This window comes from Sipha flava, unplaced genomic scaffold (genome assembly GCF_003268045.1).
Source record: "Sipha flava isolate LNK unplaced genomic scaffold, YSA_version1 24_pilon_pilon, whole genome shotgun sequence".
NCBI classification, from domain to species: domain Eukaryota; kingdom Metazoa; phylum Arthropoda; class Insecta; order Hemiptera; family Aphididae; genus Sipha; species Sipha flava.
This window is the reverse complement of record NW_020272899.1, coordinates 73,835-89,198: the sequence shown is the minus strand read 5'-3', so window position 1 is coordinate 89,198 and position 15,364 is coordinate 73,835. Positions and strand designations below refer to the sequence as shown.

The 15,364-nt window shown below is 30.2% G+C and overlaps 1 protein-coding gene across 1 annotated transcript in view; it reads right to left on the bottom strand.

The window, feature by feature from the left end:
- The window catches only part of LOC112684458 (prolyl endopeptidase FAP), a 234,175-nt gene that overhangs the window by 200,952 nt on the left and 17,859 nt on the right, over positions 1–15,364 (bottom strand). Inside the window, exon 2 of the mRNA XM_025555998.1 lies at positions 971–1,615. Coding sequence (XP_025411783.1) covers positions 971–1,030 — 60 coding nt within the window. The 5' untranslated portion in view covers positions 1,031–1,615. The remainder of the gene's footprint in view (positions 1–970; positions 1,616–15,364) is intronic.

Here is a 15,364-nt window from a genome sequence, read left to right as displayed (position 1 = left end):
TAAAAATGGCGCCACTAATTCCTTGGATATTCCGAAAAAAATAGAAGTAGCAATAAACAGGCTTCACATCTGCCATTCTCAAATATCCCACAGCATTTTAGCATACAAAGATGACCCTCCAATTTGTTTCTCATGCAGAGTCCAACTGAGTTTTATACATATTTTAACAGAATGCCTTACCTAAATAAATTTCAGAATCAAGCCAATTTGTCAGAACAACAACTCGCCAAACTCGCGTAACTTAATAGTAGAGAATTCGTCACGTGTGAAAAGTACCGCACGACAAGAACGTGTGCACGTCTAACAATATGTGCTTATGTTATGCTATACTATGTTAGTTGCTATGTGGAACGCATGCGATTTATATTAATCGCAAACGTTCAGGAATATATCGGATTGTCCTGGTTGCGTTTAATTCACAATAACGCACCACATTCACAAGTTTTAAATATAAAATAACTGGTTTTTCGTCACGTGCGATATGTATCATCACACCCGAAAATAGATGACAAATAGTTTTTTAATTTAATTTGTTATTTGTTAATCACATTTTTGTACCCCATGCCATAATCAGTTTTTGTAAATAACATTTGGAGAAGATCTCTTAGATTTTTTACTCGTTTTAAGTAATTTATAATTCAGATAATTATTTTCTATTAAGAATAAGCTTCGTTATCTTTGAATTTTTCCGTTATTACGGGTACTAGAATTCAATGCCGTGCAATCAAACATCGCACCGTCTCCACGCATTACGTGCACGCACTAGTTAGGACATAGTGTAAGGTTTTTTTCCTTGTTCTGTTATCCGATGAGTGCGTTTAAGGACGAAAATGCATGAACACGCGCGCGTGCCACTGTGATATCGATGTATCTCTCGACCGACTGATGCGCAAAAGTATTATCGTTATTAACGCGTGTACACGTGTATGTGCATTGAGCAGCAACTGCTCGTCGAGATCGCACTACTCACCTCGATGCCCTTCTCCTTGCCGGATCCTCCGCCACCGTGAGAGCTCTGCACCGTGTTCATGGCCGACTATCCTTTATCATCCCTCCGCGGCCTATAGACACCGTCGCCCGCGACTGACACGAACCCCCGCAACGATATACCTCTATTATTATTACTGTAGTCCGGTTTCAAACTCGCCCCGGAAACCAGCTATTTTTGATCAGTGAAACTCAAAATTTCATTCGAGTAAAGGTAAAATTTTCCATCGGTAACTGTCACTAACCGCAGTAATCCTTTAAAACCTTGAGAACCCCACTAGAACATATTTCTGCTCACGCGTTTATTTAATTTGTTAATACTGTTTTGTAACATTGTTTTTTCTATTCTTGGTTTTTGTGAGTATATCATTGATGCGATACTATTCCAATTATGGTGACAGCGTTATCTCGTCAACGTGTGACGTTACCACGTCCGCTGATGATCGTCGTGAAAGCGGACCAGCAGGTCAATATCCATGCCATACGAGGAGAGAGTGTAAAAAAAAAAATCGTCAAATTCACCATCCGATACGATGACGGGCTCACTTGATGAGTTGAAAACTTTAATATATATGCATATGACCAATAATTGTATTTTACACGCGCATTAGCGCAGAAATCACTTCACCTAAAAAAAACATATTAATATTAATATATGCTTTACGACAGGGTATTTTAATTGCACTGCACGTTAGCTAGCTGGACGACAGTCTCGATGCGAACGGAACTAGGAAGATTTTCACGAGTTTTTGTCACGTCGTATACATAGTTTTACACCTAGATCTATATACCTGTCTCTGGAAAACCTATTGTCTCACTAAATACGTTTTCAGCTCTCCATTGGTGTGTGATGCTAACTTATTATTTTACTTAATTTTGATTTTAATCAATTATAATATAATTCATTTTTTAATAAATACAAACAATTTGTATGTCAACTTCATCGTCAACACAATTATTTCAAATGGACTTTTGAGATGTATATTATTTTTCATATATAACTTGAAAAATATTCATTAAAATCATTACCCAATCCTCAAAATATGCCTTTGTGTATGCTAGTTCCTTTATTACCCAAGGAAAATTCTGTTAGAGATGAGTAAAACATATCACTCAATAAAACGTTTTGTATACTAAACACAGAACAAGGTATATTATATATGTTTCTATTTCTATATTTTAGGTGTTTAATGTAAGATGACATGTGGTTTATGATTACTTCATCATAGTGTGAATAAATATTTAAAGAATTTAAGTAATTAATATAAACATATATTTAATTAAATTAACTTTATAGAAATATAATATTTTAAATCGTACCAAACATTATAATATTATATCAAGGACGGTAAACTTTTTTTGGGCAAAATTCCATATTTCGGTTACTGTTAGGTCAAAAATAATTGAGTATTATCGAATATGAGTATTTTAAATTTTAATACAATTATGAATAAATGTTTATTTTCACTGTCGTTATTCAACACAAAATAAACGTTTCATCCACTAAACAGTTATAATATTATAATTATATTATTTTATAACTATTAACACAAGTAATACTTTTACAGAATACTTTTATATCTCTTTATATAGAGCTTACATTTCAATTCAACTTTTAAATTAAATAGTATAATTTCATAAAATATTGGCATTTTTTTAAATTAATTTAATAACTACTACTAACGTTATTGTCACCACTATAGTATACTATTTTAACTACAAGATAAACTTAATCAAAAATAAGCAATCCATTATGATCTACAATTAAAATAAGTTTTCGGTAATTATCTATAATTATAAATATGTTCTATAATAATTTATAAAAATGTATTATTATTTTTTTCAGTTTTCAACAAAACATATTCAATTTTGATACTATAATAATCCACCATTTTAATATCACATACTTCGATTATATTTTAAATATTTCTCACAGCAAGCAAATACCTTTTTTTAATTGTAAAATGACTAACGCAATGTGCATTTTTTAGTGCATTAATATATCATTAAGTTAATTAATACAATATCATGACTGAACAAACGAATATATGTGTGAGCGGATTATACGTTATAGACGAAACCATAAAATAAAAATTATAAATTCATACGACGTGTAAGTAATTGATTTACATTTAAATTCACAAGAACTGTGTATAGTGAACAATTCGTTTAGTGACTGTTAACTTTCTCTTGAAGACTACGGGAGAAGTCGAAATGTGTTTTCATGTGAAGTAAACGCGTAGGATTAAGAAATAAATTAAATTGTGTATAATTCCTTTATTCGAGAAATTATAAAAATATGATAAGAAATCTCACATCAAAAACTAAGTGGATTTAGATTCTCATCTTAAGGTCTGTAGACAAAATTAATTTATGCAAATCCATTATAAAGCTTTAGTTCTCGAGTTTTCAATCAATCAATCAATAACCTCTGGGATATTAATAAATAATAAAAATCTTAAAATAATTAAATTTATAAAAAATAAGTATAATATAGCAAAGCGATTTGGTCATACGTAAATTATACGTTAGTATTTACAATATTTATGTCATAATTTTATACTTGTAGCAATTTTAACTTAATTTATTTTCGAAAAAATATTTTAAAAATTAACAAACTAAATAAATAGTTGTAGGAATATTTTTGAAATCATTTTTAACGATATGAATTTATTTGGATCGAATAATTCTTATATAAACTAATAATAACAATATTGTTGAAAATCTTAATGATGACATTTAAAATTAAATTTAGTTGAACTTGACACATAAATTCAAACTATTTACATAATTTATAATTCAGTAAAATAATAGTTAAATGAACCGTACCTAGAATTAATGGTTGGGCGGCGAATATACTTTTCATTTTTTTATCTTATGAATGTACATTAAGTTTGTACTAGGTTGATCTTATATTTAGACACATTACATCACTATTTCTCAATGGTTTCGTGCATGGTTCAGATTAAATATGGCGTGCATTGCCGCCCATTGCGTTAATTAAAGGAGTGAAGTATGCCAAGTTTGATTTTCCATCCCTCCTATCCTATGTCACTTTGTCAGCAATTGAAAATATGTAATGCCATCGAATCGAATCATGTTACCTGACCCGAAAGTTCTACCAATACCAATAAGAACAACAACTATTAATAATAATACTTCACACTAAACAAAAACAGAAAAGTCACATTGAAACTTCATTAGTTACTCGTATTTCTTCCGTCCCGTAAAAAAAAATACGTGCCAAGACTTTTTGAGTGCATTTCACACAGTGGAGTGAGTGATTTGTACGAAATATGTTTTGTTCCTTCGGCCTCCTGAATATTTACTGAGCAACACACCACGCGCAAGTTATCTTGGCCGCGGTCAAACGAAATCGTACAATGTTTCCCTGAATGAATGGACTTTTCACACATACGACGTAATAGCTTTTTTCAAATATTTAGTGCACGTAGCGAATCGTCGTAGGTTTAATACGTGTTCAGACGGAAACAAAGCACGAATCGCATACCGTCTCTAAATTATGTGCTTTCCGAACGTTCCGGATTCGTCAATGAATGCTACAATACCATGTTATAATATTATGGTAAGCTTTTAGCTCGTCGCGGTTATGATAACATTCGATAATAATAATCGACCAACGATAATAACAGACTGCCACCCGTTCGAAATAAACGACGCCAGTGCTCAATACAAGCAAAATATACAATTACGATTTCCATTCCAACTTCAGTAACGAGTAAAATCATTATATTCCAACAGCGTGTCATATCTACGACGTTTTTATGACAAAAAAAAGAAAAAATACACTATACTCGTAATTATTTTCTTATTTTATTTGCACGTCACACGGTATATATACATATGTACTCGACGAACAATGGGAATAAGCTGAAAGGACCTGAATCGCATACATGCAATTTATACACGTATACCATACACAGGGATCATAGATAAGAGCTTTTATTAGGGCAAGTTTATGTCTGCACCGTGGCCGAAGGACACACAGGATTTCACAATAAATACGAGTAAATACACATTGCACCCGAGAAGTTTTAAGCGGGTTGTAATCTCACGAGAAAAAAAATAATAACGATACTTACAAACAAAAGCGCTCAAGTCTTCATCTAGTTCAGGTCTGTAATATGCCGCGAAAATTTGACCTAAACGCCGCATTGCGAGATATAAATCCAAGAAAAACAGTGCACCACGATCTCGACGCAGCCGTTGATTCTCGCGTTCCCGTGCGAGAAACTATATGCACCACGCGCCCGCCGTAGTAGATGGCTGTATAATATTTCGGAAGGATACCGTGTATTTTTATTGAAAATCCTAACAAATTTTGACGGGAGGAAGAATAGTTTCTTAACGAGCCGAAAAAATATGTCGTCGCGCGACTTAAGGTATAAACTCGAGCGCCTACATTTATCGCGGAACACCTACGGCTTGCACGTGGAAACGGAACTGTACAAACAACGCTCACAGAACGTTATATTCATAGTTTCACTATTTAAACATTAACAACTCGTGGGGCATGCAGTGTATTTTAGTAGCAGTGGAACTACCGATCCGCGGCTAATGAAACGGCTGCTGTTTTGAATTTAGCATCATCAGACCGGAAAATGTTATCGTTAACGGGAAGACGGTCGAAGGGTGAATTATAATACACAAGCGGAGAGAAGAAAAAGAAAAACTCGACGATAAAATGCTTTCGATTGATGATAAAACGAACTCCTGCGAAGACGAATAAGGTCGAGTGCGAAGAGCAAAGAGCAACTCCTCGAAGATACAAATTTCTTAAAACAGAATGAAATTATGTAAATAGTATGCTACACTGAGCAATACGTGTTCATGTATAAGACAATTCAGTTATTCGTATTAGTAGTAAATTTTGGACGGCGCATGACCAATATTTTGGCAAACTCTGTAAAGTTCCTATCCCAACGCGACTCGTGTAGTACAACTATTGTGCTTTGAATGGTTTGAAAACTGTTATTTTTGATATCAAAAAACACAGACTCATACATACGCACACGAATATACGAACATTAGTATTAGTAACGACATCGAGACTGGACATTTCGGTCAAATTAATAAATGGTAATAATAACAATAATAATTGCTACAAAAACATATTTAAATGTAAGCGCACAATGCACTCTATCACCGTAAACGCTAATTTATCGCCATTCCTATTGAAATTATGTTTGCATGCATCATTTATATGAATTTATAAACACGTATGTTGGATTTAATGATGCGTTTATTGACGGTTTATTATTGGTAAATACAAAACTCGCCTGTATAGGGTCTATTACACAAAACAACAATGACATTTTTTTTATACCCTACACCCTGTATTTTTTACCTGTGTGTTACTGATATATATTTTCGCCTCTCGTACCACTGTTTTCATTTTATTATTGTTATTTCTTTTTTGTGCGTTTGATCAAATAAACATAAACTTAGATGGCACACGAATTTCGATTCATTAGGCACAACTTTTATCTATCGGTTCAAAATCATTTAAAATTTCAAAATTCATTTTTGAAACAATAACAAATTAGAAAAATACGCTTCGACGAATTCGCCACCATAAGAAATTTAATAAAAACTATAAAGATAGGTACAATTTATATAACCGTGATTCAGAAGAAATCCAATGGCAATAACTACGGGACAGATTTTAGTCATCAAATCGTCGTACTAGTGTGTTTTTGTGCATCACGCGCTTTGAAAATAACCTTGGAGAGGAAGAGAAGAAGAACGCAAAACTTTGTACAGTGCTAGAAATCTATTAGCCATTTAAACAATATATTGTTCAAGCAGTCTACGATCGGGTCAAATCAAGGATGGGCAGCCGAGATTGGACACAATTTATACAAAAGCCAATTCTAGTTTATTGCATTTTGGCGGTGCAATTAATCATTTTATTCCCGTTCTCCATTCCGCCCGCGTAGGGGAACGCCGATTTTATTATCGTTAGCGATGAACGATACGCAAGTTATCAGCGGTAATGCTTTAATAGCCATACAGAAAAAAAAGAATAGAAAGAAAAACTTTTCCTGTTTTGTGGTACGCAATTGTTGTTGTCGTTGGGTATGCGAACCAATCAATTTCGAAATTGCTGGTCACGACTGAACCGATACCATGCAAAGGCGTCAACGTCGTATTTACGTCTGGCACCACTCCTACGCTCGCAAAAGTGTATATGTTTTAGTAATGACTAAAATCTTGAACAATACATAACAGTGTTTGTTGTATTGTGATAATGACAATTTTTTTAAAAACAAACTGCAAATTTTAAATTATTTTCTATGTAAACTATTATTATAAATATGAATGTTAAATTAACTGCTATTGTTATTATTTTAACACCAAGTAATAATCAATATCAAATATATTCATAATAATCAACATTTTATTAATGTATGACATTATTTACGACCGAGGATAACAGTTCACAGTCATAACGAAATGATATAAACGTATACACGTAGTGTAATGAGTATTTTTAGATTATCTAAGACACACGAAAAAAAACTAACTCAAACGTATCCTAAAAATAAATATGTTACGTTAATTTGATCCCACCACATGTATGGCCCATAAAACAAATGCCAATATGTTACAAATTTTGCCAAGTTGTGATTTACGTAAATATTAATTACGTATAGTAATAATAATAATAATATGATGTTCGTGTTTTACGGTATTTGATATATCATACAAACAATAGCAGTAATGTAATGTTAGGTTTTTGACGGTTACCGATGTACAAATAAATTCAGAACGATTTAAGATTTCACAAAAAAGTTTATTCGGAGTAAATTTCGGTTTTGTTTCAACATTCAAATCCGATATAACTAGAACAAACACATTACTGTAAATATAAACTGCGATTAAAACATACAAGTTCAAACAAAAATATTGAAACATCAATTACGTGAATATATTAATCTATTATTTTATTGTTTGATATATTCACGTTAACTATTATTAAGTTAACGTATTATTTATTATATTATATTATTATTATTATTATTATTATTATTATTATTATTATTTTATTATATCATTTATTTTATTTTATTTATTTTATTATCTATTTATTATTTATTATTTTTTATTATTATTTTAAGTTAACTATTATTTTATTCTTAACTTTTTCCTCCGAAAATACATTATTTTTGATTTTAATTTTTATGTGTATTGATACGTGAAAAAAAAAACCCATTCACTACGATATAGTAATCTTGCTCCATCAGCTGAATAAGATAATAATATGGTAAATGACAAGAACAATATCATTATGAATATGGTTGAATACGAATTATAGTTTAAACTAAAATATTTCACTTTTAATGTTCGACTTATGTTTTATACCTAAATACTTTTCATAACATTTGATAAAGAAAATTCGGCAACCACTGTTCAAAGCAATATCGATTATGGCTATAATCATTGATAACAATTTGAATATATGCCTTTATTACTATGAAACAATAAAAATAAACGTCGATCGCTACTGTACTTCGGTGATTATAATAATTACAAATATATAGACATTTTAACGATTCCAAAAAGTTTTAATTTAAATATAGCTGAGTATATGATCGTTAAATTAATTTAAATAATTGGTTTATTATTCCCTTCCTCGATTGCAGTTTGAACTTCAGCGTTTGTTTTCATTATTTTAAACGGAACGACAGAAAAGAAAAAAATCATATTTCGTCGAGCTAATATACCTACTGTTTAAGTATCATTTATATTTGTGTTCTAAAATATTATTTCATTTTCATCATATCAAAATACTGTACAAAGTTAATACTTTAAAATTATAACAGAAACGTTTTGTAGGGATTAGAACATTGGATAGTAATCGAAAAAAATTTACGACAACAGTCAATTATTTCCAATACAATTTTTTCACCAACAAAAATTAATAAATAAAAATTTTCTGTTTATTTTCCACTTAATTTTTACTAATTTGAATATTACTTTATAACTATTGTGGTGTTCCCTGTAAAAAATATTTATCCGAAGTGATTTTAAGAATATTTTAAAATTGATTCGGATGATCGAATCTCGGCTGAGCTTAGCAGTCAAAATCATTCAATTTTATCGACGGTTTCCTTGTGGATCGGTAATAGACTTTCTGATAAATATGTGACTCTTTAACGCGCTTATGTTTCACATATAAAAAGTAGTACGGAATAAACACATCATCAGTGGTTCTTCAGCACGCATTTGTATATCGTTTGCCATCATCTTTACCCTTTAATATCTATACATCATTTTTCGTACAAAGTATTCATCTTTTTCATTTTGCATTCGCAACAGATTCGTATGCGTGTGTGTGTGTGTGTGTGTGTGTGTGTGTGTGTGATGTTAAACACATTAACTGAGTTGTACAGTAACAATTTAGTAAACTTATAACTCTTTTTTATACCGTTACTTTATAAAAAATTATGTCTACGTATCGTTTCTGTTTTTAATATTTATCGTAGATATATATATATATAGATATAATGTGCACCCATATTAGCGTTATGCAATCTACGTATCCTATAAAGAACAAAATATTTTTATGCCATATTCGCAGTAATTACCTTGGAAAAATTGTTAACTAAATGGTCTTGACAAAAAACTGTTTTTCTCTTTCCTTTCTTGACGATTTCCAAACGCTGTACGCGCTTTGTACACAGGTATATAAGTCGTACTATACATAAGGTATAAAATAACGATAACAATGAACGCCTGACGTTTCACGTCGTTCACTTGAAAAAGTTACGAGTGTGATTACGAAGGGTAACAATACGCAGGAAAATCAATAAGGCAAAAGTCTAAATCGGATAAGATCAGAAAAATGTAAACTCATCAATTGCTGAGGCGAACCTTTGTCCTTGAATGCCATCGGCTGATGGAGAAGAACACGACACGTACAATGACGTTATCCCACTAAAAGCCACATACCTTTGAGTATCATCAATCAGCCATTGCGGTCAGTGATTACATAAATGCTTGTAATTAATTTTTTCGAAAGTATTGATTTCAATAACATTCGGAAATCCGTCGCGTGTTTGGATAAACTCCACTTCTGAAAAAAATCCTCCGGTCAAAATTCTTCTCGTTGCCTTAAAATTTTTCGAACAAATTGAAAATGAACGTAGCGGATTTTCGCTCCAATACGTATAGCGTATATTTATATATCTGGATGTGATGATAAATCAGAGTAACAACTTAAAATCGGTACTTTAGGTGAACAGCACGAAAGAGAAGGTCAATGCGAACGTGATCTATTCATTATTTATTATGCGCTTAAAACGTGTTAAAATCAGTTCATAAAATCACAGGCTCCAAGTCAAACATAAAAGTGATGTATTATCAAGACGATAGATGTCTGAATATAAAATTTACACATTTCAATTTAAGTAAACACTATAATTTTAACCACTCTTTCAGAAACATGGTTCATGTGATTAACAGTTATCATATTTTGATATAAATAATGCAAGGTAGGGGACATTTGTTGATGTGATATATATATAATTAAAATAAACGTGTAATCGAAACGTTATTATTGTTAATGTTTCCATGCTTTTATAGTGACATATATTGTAATATAGATGTATCTTTAATATTATTGATCCCATAATACTAAATAATCTTTTTCCTATATACCTGTTAATAACTTGGTGAATTAAATTCGTTCAGCATAAGTTCGTAAACGTGTTTGGCCTAAGCCCAATAAGGAACTATATATATCAACGTAATACGTAGATTAATATCAACTAAAATCGTACCCAAACTAAAAGCCAAATTATAATTGTAGTTTGTTTAATTGCATGAAATCGTAAAAATAATATGTTCAGTATAAAATCTGAAACACACATAATCTATCTAGCACCGCCTTCCTAATAATTTTTCCTTTTTATAAGTATTTATTTATAATTAAATATATTAAACATTAAAATTGTTTAGTTTTAAGTTATAAAATATCCAACCCTATTATAATATTTTTAAGTTCATATAATTCCTAAAATAATCAAACAATCGAATAGTTATAGGTTTTAAGTAATTCTAATAAATCTTTACATTTGACTATAAATGACTATAAAAAAGAGAATAATCAAACATTTTAATGAGTTTTAAAACTTTTTTAAAACTTACATTTTTTTCTAGCAGTCTTTTGTTCGTTAATAATTAAGCGATTTATGGGAGAATCAGTTTGACTTTATTTACTTTATTTATTTTATAATTTTTATATTAAACTAATGTTCATATTTTGTTTTTAATTACTTTTGTTCGTTTGATATAGTATATTTTATTTTATTGATTGCAAAACATTTATTTACGAAAACTTATAATATACGAACTTGAAATATTTTTCTTTTTTCAGTTTTACCAAAAACGTTTGAAGATTTATGAATTGCTGATTAGTGTTATTTTTGAATTTTCAGGTTAATGAAATTGTAATAGATATCACACTGGCACTCAAGACAAAATATAATGACATCTTAATTTCAAGAAAAGTTGATTTATTACATGTTTGTAATTTTTATGTTAGTTTTGATTCATTTTAATGATCATAGTTAATATTTTATGATTATAGGTTATTATCCGCAATATAAAATTTTCCTAAATTTAAATTTCATATGGGGCATTTCCTTATATTTAATGTAAATAAAAACTTTTTAAAATTTTTTATATTTATATTTACTCATATTTATAGACGATTTAAAACTTTTCATGTCATGAAGATATTTATAACGATTTCACCTTGGCAGAAAAAATTCAACTTTCCGTAATTACAATTATAACATGTTGTGAATTTTTAAGTAATGGAAATAAAAATATACATTTCTTAAAATAAACTATTATAATTATATTGGATGTATCATTAAAAACAGAGTACTACTTAACTAAATAAACTGTGTTTTATTAGTTAAATAAAGAGGTTAATAATGAATTGTTTTTAAAGAAAAAGTCATCAAAGGAATTTTAATGGGTTTAAAATTAAGGATTCTAAAAATACATCGATTGGACCCGTACTTACAGGGTAATCTATATGAATAATAGAACTGTAATTGAAATAACACTGCGCACGCAGCATTATTAGGTGGCAGTGCATGCACCAGACGATATTATTACCGGATAGCACGTATATTCAGAAACCACCTCCGGTAGAATGTTCTTTGTTACTTACGGCACGACGCGAGAGATAGTGACAACGGTTTTTCACGTGAAAGTATTCCTGAAACTATTGCTGCACTGGGTAGTGAGAAGGACAATGGATTTTTCTTGGTATTTTCCTTACTTTGATCATTAAAAGAAAAATATTTGACTTTTGTTGAACTTAAAATGCATTTGTTTTGAATGCAAACGAATGAGAAATTATGTCTTTTAAAATCTCAAAAATCAATTTCTGAAGAGAATATTGTCATCGAAATAGCCTTAAAATTACCAATCGAAATCCGGTCCCAAGAATAAAGGACATTATTTCTAATCTTAGTACTTGAAGAACCGAAAAACACAAGAAAGAATTTAACTTTTGTAAAACGATGTGTTTTTTTACATACTGTGAAAAATTTAAAAATTTCTATGTACGTCGATTTCGACTCGATAACCACTACTATACGGTTCATGCTGTGCATTACAATTACGAATTTCAATTAAAATATCGGGTGGTCGGTAATTGAGCCACATTTTATGTACATGCTTCGTACAAAATATTTGTTTACATTTTACCACCCGGAGATTGGGCCATAAATGAACAGTATAAAAATATACGAATATACATTGTTTATTAACTAATAATTATTTTTATAATGCATAAAATACAATAATTTTTTTTAATAATGCCATACGCAAGATATACAAACTAAATATAATATAAAAAGTATAATACTAATAATATAATAATAGTGTAATAATATTATGTAATGTATAATATAATAGTTTATAATATAAAAAACATCGCCAACGAATTTTGTCACATTGACTCTCGTGAACAAAAGAAAATTTATAATTATTAAAAATTAATAATTTTTTTCCTGTCTCCAACGTTATAAATTCCAATAATTCCATTTTACTCATATATTACCGAACCAACATATATTACTAAACGTGGATCGTATAGTTTTCAATCAACTAAACGATCGCGACGTTCTATAATCTTTTTAAATTAAACTTTTAGCTATTTTTATCCATTTATTTTGATAAGACTATGGTAGCCCCTATTAATTCTATATGATTTCATTACATTTTTATAAGAGAAACGATCACTTCAATTAAAGTTTTGTGTGCACTGTTAGGTATTGTAGCAATATTTATATATGACATATTAAATTAATAATGGCCCGATAACCGTATACCTTTTTGAAAAAAGGTTAATTGTGGCCCAATTCCTGGTTACCTAAAATATCAATAACAATTAAACATGAACGCATTCGTACAGAAATATTGTAGTATGTATCAGTTATATATATATAATATTTTAGTTATATATAGTCAAGCTTACAATAGTATTTAATACACAAACTATCATTAGCATCATAAAGCCTGTCAGAATTTGTATATACAATAGGATAAGGACCTGGATAAACAACCATCAAGACAGGAAAGATTATATAGATCTTAAAATGTTAACTTGTCAAGGTTGAAATATCAAAAGAAAACACATGTTTCAACGAACCACCTGTTTTGTATACAAACAAAATTATCTTCATGGCACCAAAAACCCATACATTACAGAACTATGACATCGAAATCAAATGCAATGATATATAACCACCCGTATTAAACATGGAGCATGAATGGTTTGCTATTACCCCAAATATAAGGGACACTAGATCTCCCGAAATATTAAAACCTTCCACAGTCTAGACTTGAAACTATAGAAGTCCTGAATACTTGATAACTACTGGAATTTACAATTACAAAACCATGAATGCACTCGAAAAGGACCTTTTATTTCAACAAGAAATATAAACAGCACAAAAGAAAAAAATCACAATGCGATCTTTAGGATATACGTTTATTGACTAAGGATTATGATTGGATAGTTTTCTAAATAAAAAAATAAAAAAAAATTCGGATTGATGGTCGAAGATTAAATACAAAAAATGTGAGGGTGATTCACAAGTTTTGGAACTTTTATATCCGGCCTTCTAGGGATTTTTATCATATGGAAAATAATTATTACCACAATCAATACTGGAATCAATTTATCACTATTTTATAAAACATTTGGATAGAGCTTCATACTTTTAGCAGGACTCTTTTCAAACATAACTTACATCATAATGCACAACTCTTATTCTAAACAATTAAAAAAAAAAAAACAGCATATCTGAACCAATAGAAAACTTCGATGATATCAACGATATATTAATAAAAAAGAAGACAGCAAAAATATACATAAACAAAAACACGAACTATATAGAAGAACACTATTCATTAATATTATAACTTACTACTGATTTATGCACAAAATCACATATTAGCAAGATCAATAAGGTTGATTCATAACTAAAAATAGAAATAACATTAAATAATAAATATAATTATAATTTAGATGTTTCGTTATGAGGGTATAAAAAAAAAGAAGTTTGAATGGCATATGATTTGTATGACCATGTACAATACTTATAATATATTGTAACCATACCCTAGTAATACATGTAATAGATTTTAATTAGATTGTAATTATTTTAATAATTATCATATATTATATAGTAAATAACATATACATACCTAGTCATAGTTACGATAGCATTTAATCAAATTAATATTAGTAAATTATATACATTAAGAAATTAACCAAGTTTAGTTATTATTCTATTACGATAATATTTGGAAACCATGATCCATACGTGCGCGGGGAGAGTCTTAATTTTCTCGATGCCCAACGAGCGATGCTTCGATTGGCGCGACGAAGTCATCTTAGTCCGATGTTACGGCTGCGTCGCGCAAAACAACTGTCAACTAAACGTGCACAGCGAAGGGATATGATGATCACGAGCTACAAATGTACGTTACCGCAATGTGGATTCTATCCGAACACGCGCCTTTGTCCGACTTCAGTAAGATAAAACAATCGACGATTGACATACGGCCCCAGAACGCATACGTAGCGCTCGACAGTGTATGTTTAAAAATGGACCCGCCGCGACGTAAAGGTAGCCACACACTACAGTTCTATTTGTCCGTATACGGTGTATGGTGTAGTTCGAACTTTTTTTGTTCGTACCCCGATGGACAACACACACAGCACAGAGCACCATCCTCGGTGATCATTTTATCGAAAAGACAAAAAAAAAAAATTAAAAAGTCAATTATTAACTAAAATTTGAAATTTATTAATTATTGTTGA